Source organism: Callithrix jacchus, chromosome 7, assembly GCF_049354715.1.
Source record: "Callithrix jacchus isolate 240 chromosome 7, calJac240_pri, whole genome shotgun sequence".
NCBI lineage: Eukaryota > Metazoa > Chordata > Mammalia > Primates > Cebidae > Callithrix > Callithrix jacchus.
Genome location: NC_133508.1, coordinates 75,884,123 through 75,896,898, shown reverse-complemented (window position 1 = coordinate 75,896,898; position 12,776 = coordinate 75,884,123). Strand labels below are relative to the sequence as shown.

Below are 12,776 nucleotides of genomic sequence, written 5' to 3'. Positions count from 1 at the left end.
GCACTCCAGCCTAGGTGACAGAGATTCTGTCTCAAAAAACAAAAAACAGACTAGCTCCTGAAGTTGCCTTTCCTCATGATTCTGTACGTTCTATAAGACTGTTTTCCCTCATTGTCTTTTATTTGTGTTGGTACCAAAATTTTCTCTTTTGAAAAATATCAAGTGTCATAGCAGTCTATTACCTTTTCAGTCTCCTGCTGTAAGACTGAGGTCACTGCTTCCTCCAGCTCCTTCTGGGCCACCCGTGTCTGTTCCTGGAGAGCCTCATATTGCTCCTTAGCCTGATGAAGCTTTTCCCGAAGAGCTGTCAACTCATATGGGCTCAGCTTGGTCTGATTCTCTTCCATGAACCCTTCAATATCCTTGACAACAGTGGCAAATGAGGTGACATGATTCTGAATGTCATCCTGTAAATCCTTAACACAAGAAAATAGGAATGGCAGAGTCTTCAACTTTAGTGCTTCTATGTTCTCTAATGGTATAAAGACGGAATGGCTAGGATGACATATAGTCCTGTATATAGTCCCTGACAACAATTTGCTTTAGGATTAGGTGCAAACAAATTTTATTTCATTTTCTAAGCAAATATTTAGTGAAGCCAAAAAAGAAGACTGTCCATAAACTTGAGTATGAGAAATGTTTTCATTTTGTAATGCGTTATCCTCAAAGAGATCATTCTTTCAAAATAGAGCAGTTGACAATACAATTTTAGCAGAGTGGAGGCCTGATGGGCCGTTATACTCTCTTGAATATCACTCCTTATCTTTAATGTGGCCTATGGGGTCCAGCGTGATATAGGTCCCATCTACCCCTCCAACTTCATCTTTCCCTAATTTTACTCTTGTTCTTTGCAGTCCAATTGAACTGGCTTTCTTTCAGTTCTTGAATATGTTGTGCTCAATCCCATTCCTGTCTCAAGACTAATACATAAGCCTCTGCCTAGTATGTTATCTTCCTCCTCCTACCTCTTCATGCATTAACCCCAACATTATCTTTCATTTCTCAAGTTTGGGTGACACTTCTTCAAGATAATCTTTTCTGAACTCCTAGACTAGATTGGGTCTCTCTGGTATATGTTCTCATATGAGTTTTCCTTTATAGATATAACAGTTAATAATTATGCTCATTTTTGTAATAACCTGTATGATTTCTGTTTGCCTTGCTACACTGTGTGCTTTACAAGTCCAGGAATGATGTCTGTTTACCATTGTTGCCAACCCTTAAGCACTAAATATCTGTCGAAGGAATAAAAAAATTGCTGGGCATGGTGGCTCACACCTGTTATCCTAACACTCTGAGAGGCCAAGGCCAAGGCCAAGGCAGGAGGATTGCTTGACGCCAGGAGTTCGAGGACAGCTTTGGCAATATAGTGATTGATACCCAATTCTACAAAAAAAAAAAACTAAAAATTAAAGGTTTGTGCCTTTGTCCCAGTTCCTGGGGGAGGCTGATGAGGTGGGAGGATTGCCTGAGCCCAGGAGGTCGAAGCTGCTGTGAGCCAAGATCACACCACTGTACTCCAGCCTGAGCAACAGAGAGGGACTTTGTCTCAAAAAAGAAAAAAAAAAACTGACAAGATTCTCACTGACCTTCAAGTCACTTTGGTTCTTCTGCAAAGCAGAGAGATCCTGCTGAGTGGTTCTCCCTTGGTGGCCTGCCAGTGCTCTTTCTGCCTGTCCTACCCAACTGCAAAGATCCTCCAGTTTCTGGTGACAGGTATTTCGCTGTTTCTGCAGAGTCTAATTAAAATGCAAAGGGTCAAGAGACATTTAATAATTCACATTTTACAAATACAAGAAACTCTCTGAAATGTAAAACAGGAAGCTTATATCTGAAGGATGGAAAAGTTGGTGGGAGACTAGAATAGGAAAAGGCACAGAAGTCATATTCGGAAAGCTCCCCTCATTTGGACAGTCCACTGATCTGGGTCTATGGACTAGATAATAATCAGGATAATTATGAGAGAGAATGCTTCTACTTCACGTTTTGGTTTGAGAGCTCCTTCACCAGATTTCTATTGTCATATTTGGAAATGGAGAATAAAGAGCCCAGATGCTTGAAATCCACACATGATAATGATAATAATTTAGTGGTTCTGATCAATCCCTCCACTAGAACCAGAAATTTGCTACATAATATGGAAAAGTAGAATTGGAGTAGAAAGAAAAATCAAAGACCTTGATAATCAAGCTTCTTAATAATAGAGCTGACTTTATAAATCAAATGTCTCATCAATGCAGACTCATTAAATAAAATGATTACACCCCAGGCATGAAGGGCTAGATTTTGCTATTCTGGGAAGGAAAGTGCCCAAGAATAGCCAACTGGCTCAGTCCTTTAGTTATCTACACTAATATCAAAGGAACAGGCCAGGCCCAAGGAGAGAGAGAGGGAATATGTTTCTGTGCCTGATCCTTTCTCTAGATTTTATCTCGGTTGTATGACACTGAAGCACCTGACTGAGCAATTGAGCATGATGTGTTCTCCTGACCATCCTTCTAAAACCATTTTCCACCAGTTTCTACCTTCTGATGGCGCTTTAGTCACCTGCACTTACAAACAGGTGCCCAAACTGGCCCTCTCTCCCCCTCTTTAGGACAAATAGAAGGGCTCTGGAAGAGAATTCCTAAGAGCTCTTCAGCTGTAAAACACGATCTTCATGGGTTAGGATGGGTGCAGACTGAATCTGAAAAAAGCAAAGCAAACAAGTTAACACAGAGACATACACACACATTCAGGGCAAATATTGAGAGAAGCAGAGCATTTCTGACAATAACAAGGTTAATAAGCATTGTGGAATTAATTACATGCTCAGGGAGGATGTTCACATGCAGTTCTAACACCTGTTCCAGCTCAGGAGCTGACCCTGAATCTGGGCTGGGTCTGGTCTTAAGGTGGCTCAGACCAATGTTACTTCATTAATTATCCAAAGGTTATATTATGCTATATAAACTCCAGAATTACAGTATCGCAAATGCTCAATTTTGGAAAGTAACCTAAAGCTTTCCATTGGTATATTGCAATTTCAATACAGTTGAAAAAATGAGACAGTAATAGGGGACATATGGCACTGGCTACCCTAATTCCCTTAAAGTCTAACTCAAAAGCTCAATTTTTTGCATAATATTTAATAAAGGAGCCCTTGAGGCAAATTTTCTGGTGATAATGATAATTCTAATGTCATCTTGCTATATGCCAACTTACTATTCAAACAGCAGAAATGGCATTAAACATCATTCTAGGTATTCTAAGGTTTTGATGTTATTATTAATGTAATTACATTGAAATGAGCTTTGCAAGAAGGGAGTCATGATGGAAGATGGTAGGATGGTTAGTTTTTTTGTTTGTTTGTTTTTAAGTATTATCCCTGCTTCTACATACTGTTTTCCATGATTGATTCTAATAAAAATTTCCTTGTCAGCCATTTAAAGATTGTCAAGGAACCTGATTATAAATCATTTGAAATAGCTTAAATAGAATGAAACTGATTTCAGAACGTTTCTTCTCAAGAATTCAGAGCATCTAGATGTTCTTAGGAGCCCTCAAAAGAATGCTGAAAGAAAAAGTAAAGTAAGGAAATAACTAGATATATGATTTCCATTTGAAAGTCAGAGATAATGAGATACAGTGAAGGAAAAGTCTCACTAAAACACTTGCATATGTATATACATGTAAACACATACATTCTCTCACACACATGTAAAACCAAAGACATGGCAAGAAAAACAGCCAGAATAGCTGCCTCCCGGACTAGAACCATAATGGCCTGCATGACATGAAATTTCAAAACTGGTAAACCCAGACTCCGGCAATCATGATACACAGAGTCTGGCCAGAAAACCCAATGACAGTGGACATCCCAAATGACAAACTGAGCCCAGCTGCTGGTTCAGCCTGACCTTCACCAGGACTTCCTGCTCCATTTGTTGAAGATGGCCCTGCAAGGCATCCGCCTGAGCTGCAGTCTGTTCCAAAATGTCCTGGAAGGACCTCTGCAGTTCATTCAGAAGCCTCAGCATCTGTCGATTCTGCTGAAGAGACAAGTCCTGGGCATGTTCCGAGATAAAGAACTGAACATCAAAAGCAAGAGCATCGAGCTGAGATTTCCTTTCAGCCATGGGCTGTTTCAAATCCTAAGGTAAACAGAAAAAGGAAACCAAAAACAAAGCAAAACAAAACAAAACGAAACCATGAAACTTCCATTTCTCAGTCCAGGAAGAAAAACAACAGAACCAGAGAGGCTAATTTCCCGTATTTTCATAACTGGCATTCTTGATTCTAGGGCCAAACCAGAATTAAAGTCTCTCTCACTTTTGGTCTCTCCAAACTCCTCATAAATTAGAATTAAGTTTCCTTAACAAAAAGAAAGAAGGCCAGGTGCGGTGGCTCATGCCTATAATCCCAGCACTTTGGGAGGCCGAGACGATCATGAGGTCAAGAGATCGAGACCATCCTGGTCAACATGGTGAAACACCGTCTCTACTAAAAATACAAAAATTAGCTGGGCATGGTGGTGCACACCTGCAGTCCCAGCTACTTGGGAGGCTGAGGCAGGAAAATTGCTTGAACCCAGGAGACGGAGGTTTCGGTGAGCTGAGATCACGCCACTGCACTCCAGCCTGGGTAACAAGAGCAAAACTCCATCTCAAAAAAAAAAAAAGAAAAAGAAATTAAAAAAAAAAGTTTCCTTTACTGGACCTACCTTGATTTCCAAAGCTTTGAATTATTTATGCTAGCATAATTATTCTACTGTTAATCCAGAATATCTGTGAATTTTTATTTTCTGGTCAGATGGGTAATGTGCCGACGTCATAACAAGGTTCAAGGGTAGCACATCTCACACAAGCGTGTGAAAACCCAATCATCATGCTCGTGAACTACAAAAGGATCTGAATTTTTTTTTTTTTTTAAACAGTCTTGGGGCTGGACACGGTGGCTCATGCCTGTAATCCCAGCACTTTGGGAAACTGAAGTGGGCGGATCACCTGAGGTCAGGAGTTCAAGACTAGTCTGGCACATGCCATCATGCCCAGCTAATTTTTTTGTATTTTTAGTAGAGACGGGTTTTCACCATGTTGACCTGGATGGTCTCGATCTCTTGACCTCGTGATCCACCCGCCTCAGCCTCCCAAAGTGCTGGGATTACAGCCCAGCTAATTTTTAAAATTATTTTTAGACATGGAGTCTCACTACATTGTCCAGACTGGTCTCAAACTACTGGGCTAAAGTGATCCTTCCACTTAGCCTCCCAAAGTCCTGGGATTACAGGCATGAGCCACCACACTCAGCCTAAAATTTGATTTTTTGAGTAAATAATGCTGTTTATACTATTTTTTAAACTGTGAAAGATTACACTCAGACTTCCTTGTATTATATATTGTTCTCTTAAAGTAATAAAACTGTCCAAACACTAAAATCATCTGTTTTCATACTATTAAAAGCATGTAATTATACAGGATCTCCATTACTTTGAAATTGAGAGTAGATCAACTGAGAGTAGTCAATACTGCAGAGAGGGCAGGGAGGGCTTCGTGAATATTTATCATAATGTTACAGTAGGTAGTTATGCAGGCGTGAGCAGGGCATGAGAGGCCCTGCCCACCTCCACATCACCTGATGGTCGCCTCCAAGAATGTCAGGCGACAATCAGGTGATGGTCAGGTGATTGTTAAACCATATTGCTAAAATAATAATGGGTTGCAGCCGGCACCAGGGAAAGGCAGGCTCTCAATAGATAGTAAAACACCTGAAGCTGGTGATTAGCAGCTTCCCAATAAGATTTCAGGAGCTGGGCGGGTGGGCTCAAGCATATGCACTAAGAGGCAAAGTGGCCGAGTTTAACTGGTATATGAACTTCCTCTAGGAACACTTGACTGGTAAGGGGAAAATGCCTCAAGTGAGCATGTGTACAACTTCAGTAAACACACTGCACGTGTGGCCCCTCCCAAGTGCTGCCAGGCCACTGCACATGCAGACAGCCTACCCCAAATGAAGAATCAGGGGAGGAGAAACAACCCCTTGAAGCATGCCAACACATAAAACCCCAAGTCAAAGGACAAACAGCACACTTGGATCTCTCAAGTTGGCTGTCTGGCCCTCTTCCAAGTGTACTTTACTTCCTTTCATTCCTGGACTAAAACATTGTTTTTTTTTTTTGAGACAGAGTCACTCTCTCACCCAGGCTGGAGTGCAGTAGCATGAACTTGGCTCTCTGCAACCTCTACCTCCCGGGTTCAAGCAATTATCCTGCCTCAGTCTCTTGAGTAACGGGGATTACAGGGCCTGCCACCACGCCTGGCCCTAAAACTTTTAAATAAACTTTTACTCCTGCTGTATAACTTTGTTTCAGTCTCTCCCTCTACCTTAGGCTCCTTGGTCAAATTCTTTCACCTGAGGAGGCAAGAACTGAGCTACTGCAGACCCATACGGATTTGCCGCTGCTAACAATAAGACAAAACTTCCTTCCTTTGTGAACATAATAATTTAGGAAACTATCACTAGGAAAACAAGGCTTAGACTATTGTTTTATGCCTACAAGAGGATTCATATATTATAACTAGGGGAGGGGACCAATGCATGAGATGCTCTATGTAAGTTTTTATATCTCACATTATGTCATGGGAATTTTTTTCATGCTTGCTTCTTTGTAATATCTTAGCAAACAGATAAAGACTGGAAAAAGCCTGAATTGCTTTCCCTCAGTGATATCTTTGGATAAAAGGTATAAGAGGAGGAGGCAAGTCAACTCTTTCGTGATAAAGAAGGATGAGATTGTGAATAGGTTGACCATAAACAAACTTTTATGTCTGCTTCTCTTAAGATTGGAGAAAAGGGAGAAGATAGAACAGAAGGAGTGGACATTTCTAGTTCTCTTCTGACATTCTAAGATGTTGAAGGAGAGGGCTATCTCTCTATAGCAGAAAGCTGATAAACCACTGTAATACCTGATATAATCTTGAATAGAACAAAAAAGAACAGCATTGGGGGGGAAACTCCCTTGCTCACACATATCTCATCGTCCTAACTCTACTCTCACTAATAAAAAGAATCAATTAATTTGGGACTTAAGAAGAAGAAAAGCATCTTTCTAGAGCAGGTGGGTCAGCAAACTATGGCCCCCAAGCAAAATCTGGCCTGTCACGTGTTTTTGTAAATAAAGTTTTACTGGACCACAGCCATAGCCATTTGTTTATGTATTATCTATGGCTCCTTTAATTTTCAGTGATTGCAACAGAAATGGGTCTTTTGCATATGGTTCATAAAGCCTATAATATTTATTATCTGGCCCTTTATTTAAAAAGTTTGTCAGCTGGGTTCGGTGGCTCACACCTATAATCCCAGCACTTTGGGAGGCAGAATGCCTGAGGTCAGGAGTCAGAGACTAGTCTGGCCAACATGATGAAATCCCATCTCTACTAAAAATACAAAAAAATTAGCTGGGTGTGGTAGCATTCACCTGTAATCCCAGCTACTCAGGAGGCTGAGGCATGGGAATTGCTTGAACCAAGGAGGTGAAGGTTGTAGTGAGCTGAGATCGTGCCACTGCACCTTTCCAGCCTGGGCGACAAAGTAAGACTCCATCTCAACAAAAAAAAGTTTGCCAACCCATGCTCTAAATAACCCATCAAAAATTCTCCTGAGTTCAGCCATGGTGGAAAGCACTGCAGCGATTCCACAAGAACTTAAAATTACCATCTGACCTAACAATCCCATTATTGGGTATACGCCCAAAGGAATAGAAATCATTGTTATAAAGACATGTATGTATATGTTCAGTATAGCACTAGTCACAATAGCAAAGACATGGAATCAACCTAATTGCCCATCAATGATAGACGGGATAAAGAAAATGGGGACACCACATTTTATGGAATACATCCAGTCATAAGAATGAGATCATATCCTTTAAAGCAACATAGATGGAGCTGGAGGCCACTGTCCTAAGCAAACTAACACAGGAACAGCAAGCCAAATATGGCATGTCCTCACTCATAAATGTAAGCTAAACAAGAACACATGGATACTAGGAGGGGAAAAACAGACAATGGGGCCTACCTGAGGGTGGGGGATGGGAGGAGAGACAGGATCAGAAAAAATATTGGGTACTATGCTTATTACTCAGGTGATAAAATTATCTGTATATCAAATCCCCATGACATGCAGTTTACCTATAAGACAAATCTGCACATGTATCCTTCAAACAACAAAAATCTCCTGAAACTGGTATGTGTGTGCATGCATGCAGGATTGTATCTTGGTACAAAGAGAAACAAAGGACAGATTCTAGATGCTCATTTATAAAGAGAAGATGAGACTGATAATAACAGATCATTCTGTAGATGATATCTCAGAGAATAGCTGAAAGGAGAAATAATGATAATCACTGAAGCTCCAGGGATATAATTTTTTTTGAGATGGAATTTTGTTCTTGTTGCTGAGGATGGAGTACAATGGCACGGTCTCAGCTCACTGAAACCTCTGCTTCCGGGGTTCAAGTAATTCTCCTGCCTCAGCCTCTCAAGGATTACAGGCATCCACCACCCTGCCCGGCTAATTTTTTTGTATTTTTAGTAGAGAAAGAGCTTCACCATGTTGGCCAGGCTGGTTTCTTACTCCTGACATCAGGTGATTCACCCACCACAGCCTACCAAAGTGCTGGTATTACAGGTGTGAGCCACCACCCCAGTTTTTAAATATGATAATTTAAAAACCTAAACATAGCTGACTTTATTTATAAAATAGAAAATCAGACTTTCTAAGAAAGATAAAAATGGACGGGTGTGATGGCTCAGGCATGTCATTGGGATGCTAAAGCGGGCAGATCTCCTGAGGTCAGGAGTTCAAGACCAGCTTGGCCAACATGGTGAAACCCCAACTCTACTAAAAATACAAAAATGAGCCTAGCATGGTGGTGGGTGCCTGTACTTCCAGCTATTCAGGAGGCTGAGGCAGGAGAATCTCTTAAATCTGGGAGGCGGAGGTTGCAGTGAGCTGGGATCGCACCGCAAGCACTCCAGCCTGGGTGACAGAGCAAGACTCCATCTCAAAAAAAAAAAAAAAAAGATAAACATGGATACTGGTTTGCCTATCAGGAAAATAAAATTTGAAACAACTCAAAGGACAAAACATACTTGAGAGTGGGTAGAAAGTTTACCTCATATTGTTGGAGACAGCAGTTCAGGCTGTCAACATCTGTTTCACTGTTAGATCCCTTGCTGTTCAGAATAAGATTGGTATTGCCAACCCAGGCTCTCAGATCTTGAAGTCTGCCTTCTAGCTGTGTGTGCTGGTTTAACACTTTAGTCTAAGAAATAAATGGCAAATCACATTATAAAAATCTCCCACCCACCCAGACTTTGTGAGCCTCTATGAATAAATACAAAATGCTACCTTTTCTACTTCCACAGCATTCTGGAAGTGGAGTAGCCTGGAATTCCAAGTGTCACTCACAGAGCTGAGAGACTTTTGAAGATTCTTGGCATCTTTCTCTAGAGCCTTCAACAGTTGAGCAGGGACTTCTTGAGGCCGGCTGATAATAATCTGATTCACACACTCCAATTCCTGACTGATCAAGGTGGTCAGATCCTTTAACTCCCTGTCTAATAGCTGAGGGAATAAAGTGGAGTCACCTATAAGAGCAAGACTAGAAATCCATCGGGGAATTAGCTGTGAACACATTTCTCTCTCACCCTATGTTTACATACACTTTAGGGCTCAGAAAGTGTTTTTATGTACGTTCATTAGTTTACTTGGTTCTCACAATCACTAATTCATGAGGCAAGGTAGATGTTATTGTTCTGGATTTACAGAAGAGATCCCTCATTGCTTAAAAAAAATGTGAACAGTTTTTGTCCAAGGTCACCCAGCTGGTAAGCAGTACAGCCAGGACTTGGATTCAGGTTTTCTGACAGTGCAGCATGCTCCCTCCACTGTAACTTGCTGCCTCTCAAAGGTGTCACTATGCTTTTCCCCAAGAGGCAGCTGTGCGGAATTAAATGTGCTACAAAATAAATCAACCCAAAGGATGACTCTTCCACTCTAAATTCCAGGGGCATAGAACCAAAGGACACAAGGTTATCTCCAACCAGCCTTTCCACTCATCCTGTCTGTAATATTCTGGTCCTCAACAGATCAGGCAGAAATAAGCTGTGGAAGAACTTGATATAGTTCTTTGGGCCATCAACCTCAGCCCCCATTCAGCCACACTACTCAAGATCACACACTGGATATTGAGACAATCAGTAAACCACTACAATTTGTCTTCACTGTGACTCCAATCCTATGACAACTCTTAACCTCCAATTTCAGTGCAACAGCCATTCTTCCTCCCTCTCAAGGCTGTCTTTCTATGTTTTTAAGGGACTGGTTCCATCAGTTACCACTTCCTCCCTCTTCTAACTTCAAGTTCTCCTTTTAAATTGGTTTTTTATTCTCAGTCCAAAATCCATTCAAAACATTCCTTTCAGTCCATGTCCTTCGGGTAGTGTCTCACCTCATTCCTTGCCTCTACATAACAAAAGGCTTCTGGAAAGAATGATCTATATTAATTGTCTCCACTTTCCAATCTCTCATTTATTCCAGCTGCAAGTTAGTTTATATCCCACCACTCCACTGAAAGTGTTCAAAGTCACCAATAATTTTTAGGAGCTGAATCTCCCCTTTAGTCCTCATTGTACTCGATCTCCCTGCAGCAGTTACTAGGGTGTACTCTTCCTCTTTTGGTTTCTCTGAGATGAGTGTTTCCAGGTCTTCAGAGATCTCCAGTGAGACTTTTTCAATGTATTTTTTTTGTCCTTTAAATGGGTGGTGCTTTTGAATACATTTTTATTTCTTTTTTTTTTTTTTTTTTTAAGACAGGGTCTCACTCCATCTCCCAGATTGGAATACAGTGATGAATTCATAGCGCAATGCAACCTCAAACTCCTGGGCTTAGACAATCCTCCTGCCTCAGCTTCCTGAGTGGCTAGAGTGGCTAGGAATATGGTATACACCACCAGCCTTGGCTAATTTCTTACTATGTTGCCCAGGATGTTCTCAAACTCCTGGGCTCAACCAGTCCTCTTGCCTTGGCCTACCAAAGTGCTGGGATTACAGGCATGAGCCACTGTGACTGGCCCTAAGGATCTTTTTCTTCCTAAATAGTCTCTATTTTGTCCAAGTTTCTTTTTCTTTTGTTTTAGCCTCTTCTTTTGTATCAGAAGCTTTCTGGATGCTCATGTGGAAAGAATGCCCTAAAAAGCTGACTATAAACTCTGCTCTGCTGGCTGTAGTTTTCACTGAGGGTGAAGGAGTTGGGCCATACAGTTGGGAAACTACTTATATCAGTACTATTAGGTCTTTTCCCTTGAGCTGGTCAAACCATAGCAGGAGCAAGGATACAACTCAAGATTCAGTATTTGAACTTCCAGTTAAGCCTACTGATTTCTGACTGGAATATTTACCTGCAATAAATGGCTGCTGTCCCTAATCAAGAGACACTTTCAATTACTTTCCTCAGAGGATGAATATTCAGTCTTCTGTTAGAGCATGGCAGTTGCCAGGCTATGTGAAGTAAGTTGAAAGTCTAAAGATCTAATTGCTTCTTAAATAGACTTTAACCAATTATAACCCCATTTGCATATCACTTTCCATCTCTGCTTTCTGGTGCTCCCAATCTTTGACGCTTTGGGGAGTTCTGTAGTATAAATCAGGTTGTTCCCTAGCTTCCTCCACTGTAAGTTGAGGATCTGGTTTACTCTGGCTTACTAAGGTAGTCACCTCCTTATCCATCTGCTTTCTAACTTTTAAATTTTACTGCTGTCTTCTTCTCTCTTGCTCTTTCCTTTGTGAATTTATAAATTAAAAAAAAAAAAACTTTTTCCTGATGTCTTAGTATAGTTTTAGGAAGAGAGATTACCTATATATATAACTTACTATTTAAAGCCTTCAACCTTTCTTGCTTGAATTACTGCAATAGTTTCCTAACCAATCACACTGCCTTTGAACTTACTTAATTCAATCCAAAACCATGCAGATAACAATAGATTCATAGCCAAATCTAAGGTCTGTTCAAGTCTGCCCTTTATAAATCTTATCCAGTCTATCCAAATGTAGCCCATCTGACAATTATCTGACAAGGGTCTGAGATTGTTTACCCTAGAATAGAGTACAAGCAGTTCCTAGTAAGCCTTGAAAGCTTCAAGGAAGATGGAGGCAGCTATCTTAAAGCTGGTGTCTATAGTGGAAGTCTCTGGGAACCTACCTTGGCCTGACATAGCAGATTCTGTAGTTCTGCCAGGTTTAGCTCCAAAGGTTGAATCTGTTTGGTCCTCATTTCAATGTCCCGTAACAGAGACAGATAGGATACTAGCTTCTCATCATGTTCTAAACAGAGTTGCCGGGTAAATACATTCTGTGGGGACAAAAAGAAAGCTGACTCAGTTCTGGCATTCTCCTGTAAGTCAGCTTTAGAAGCAGGAAAGGTTTTTTGTTAGACACATAGAAGCAATTTTTACTGCACATAAGGTGGGATAAAATAAAACATTTTGTTTAAGTCATTTCAAATCAATAGACAAAGGTGATTTTACTAATTTCCTCAGAGAGCAGAAAAGCTCAGAATTATCAATCTACAAGCATCATCTTACCAAAATTACCAAAAGCTATTCTACGATTTCAGGTTGCATCATCCTAGTATTTCTATTAGCTCATTTCTATTTTAAAACCCTTGCAGATTTCAGAAAGACAGTCAGAGCCAAAGCCTAATTTTCCAACAACTGTGTTACAAATAGATGATGATA

At 40.7% G+C, this 12,776-nt stretch overlaps 1 protein-coding gene and 1 non-coding gene across 16 annotated transcripts in view; both read right to left on the bottom strand.

Moving 5' to 3' along the window:
* MACF1 (microtubule actin crosslinking factor 1) overlaps positions 1-12,776 on the bottom strand; it is a 319,804-nt gene that overhangs the window by 132,061 nt on the left and 174,967 nt on the right. For 10 of the 15 annotated variants that reach the window (XM_078331310.1, XM_078331314.1, XM_078331308.1 and 7 more), the window contains 6 exons: positions 12,242-12,391; positions 9,391-9,606; positions 9,155-9,304; positions 3,900-4,133; positions 1,590-1,739; positions 183-416 (listed from right to left, as the gene is read on the bottom strand). In XM_078331310.1, the coding sequence (XP_078187436.1) occupies positions 183-416; positions 1,590-1,739; positions 3,900-4,133; positions 9,155-9,304; positions 9,391-9,606; positions 12,242-12,391 (1,134 nt within the window). The remainder of the gene's footprint in view (positions 1-182; positions 417-1,589; positions 1,740-3,899; positions 4,134-9,154; positions 9,305-9,390; positions 9,607-12,241; positions 12,392-12,776) is intronic. The other 5 variants (XM_078331319.1, XM_054259176.2, XM_078331320.1 and 2 more) reach the window with 1 other exon arrangement.
* Positions 4,786-4,889, bottom strand: LOC118143511 (small nucleolar RNA U13). The gene has a single exon (XR_004727713.1). It is a non-coding gene; the product is annotated as a small nucleolar RNA U13 (small nucleolar RNA).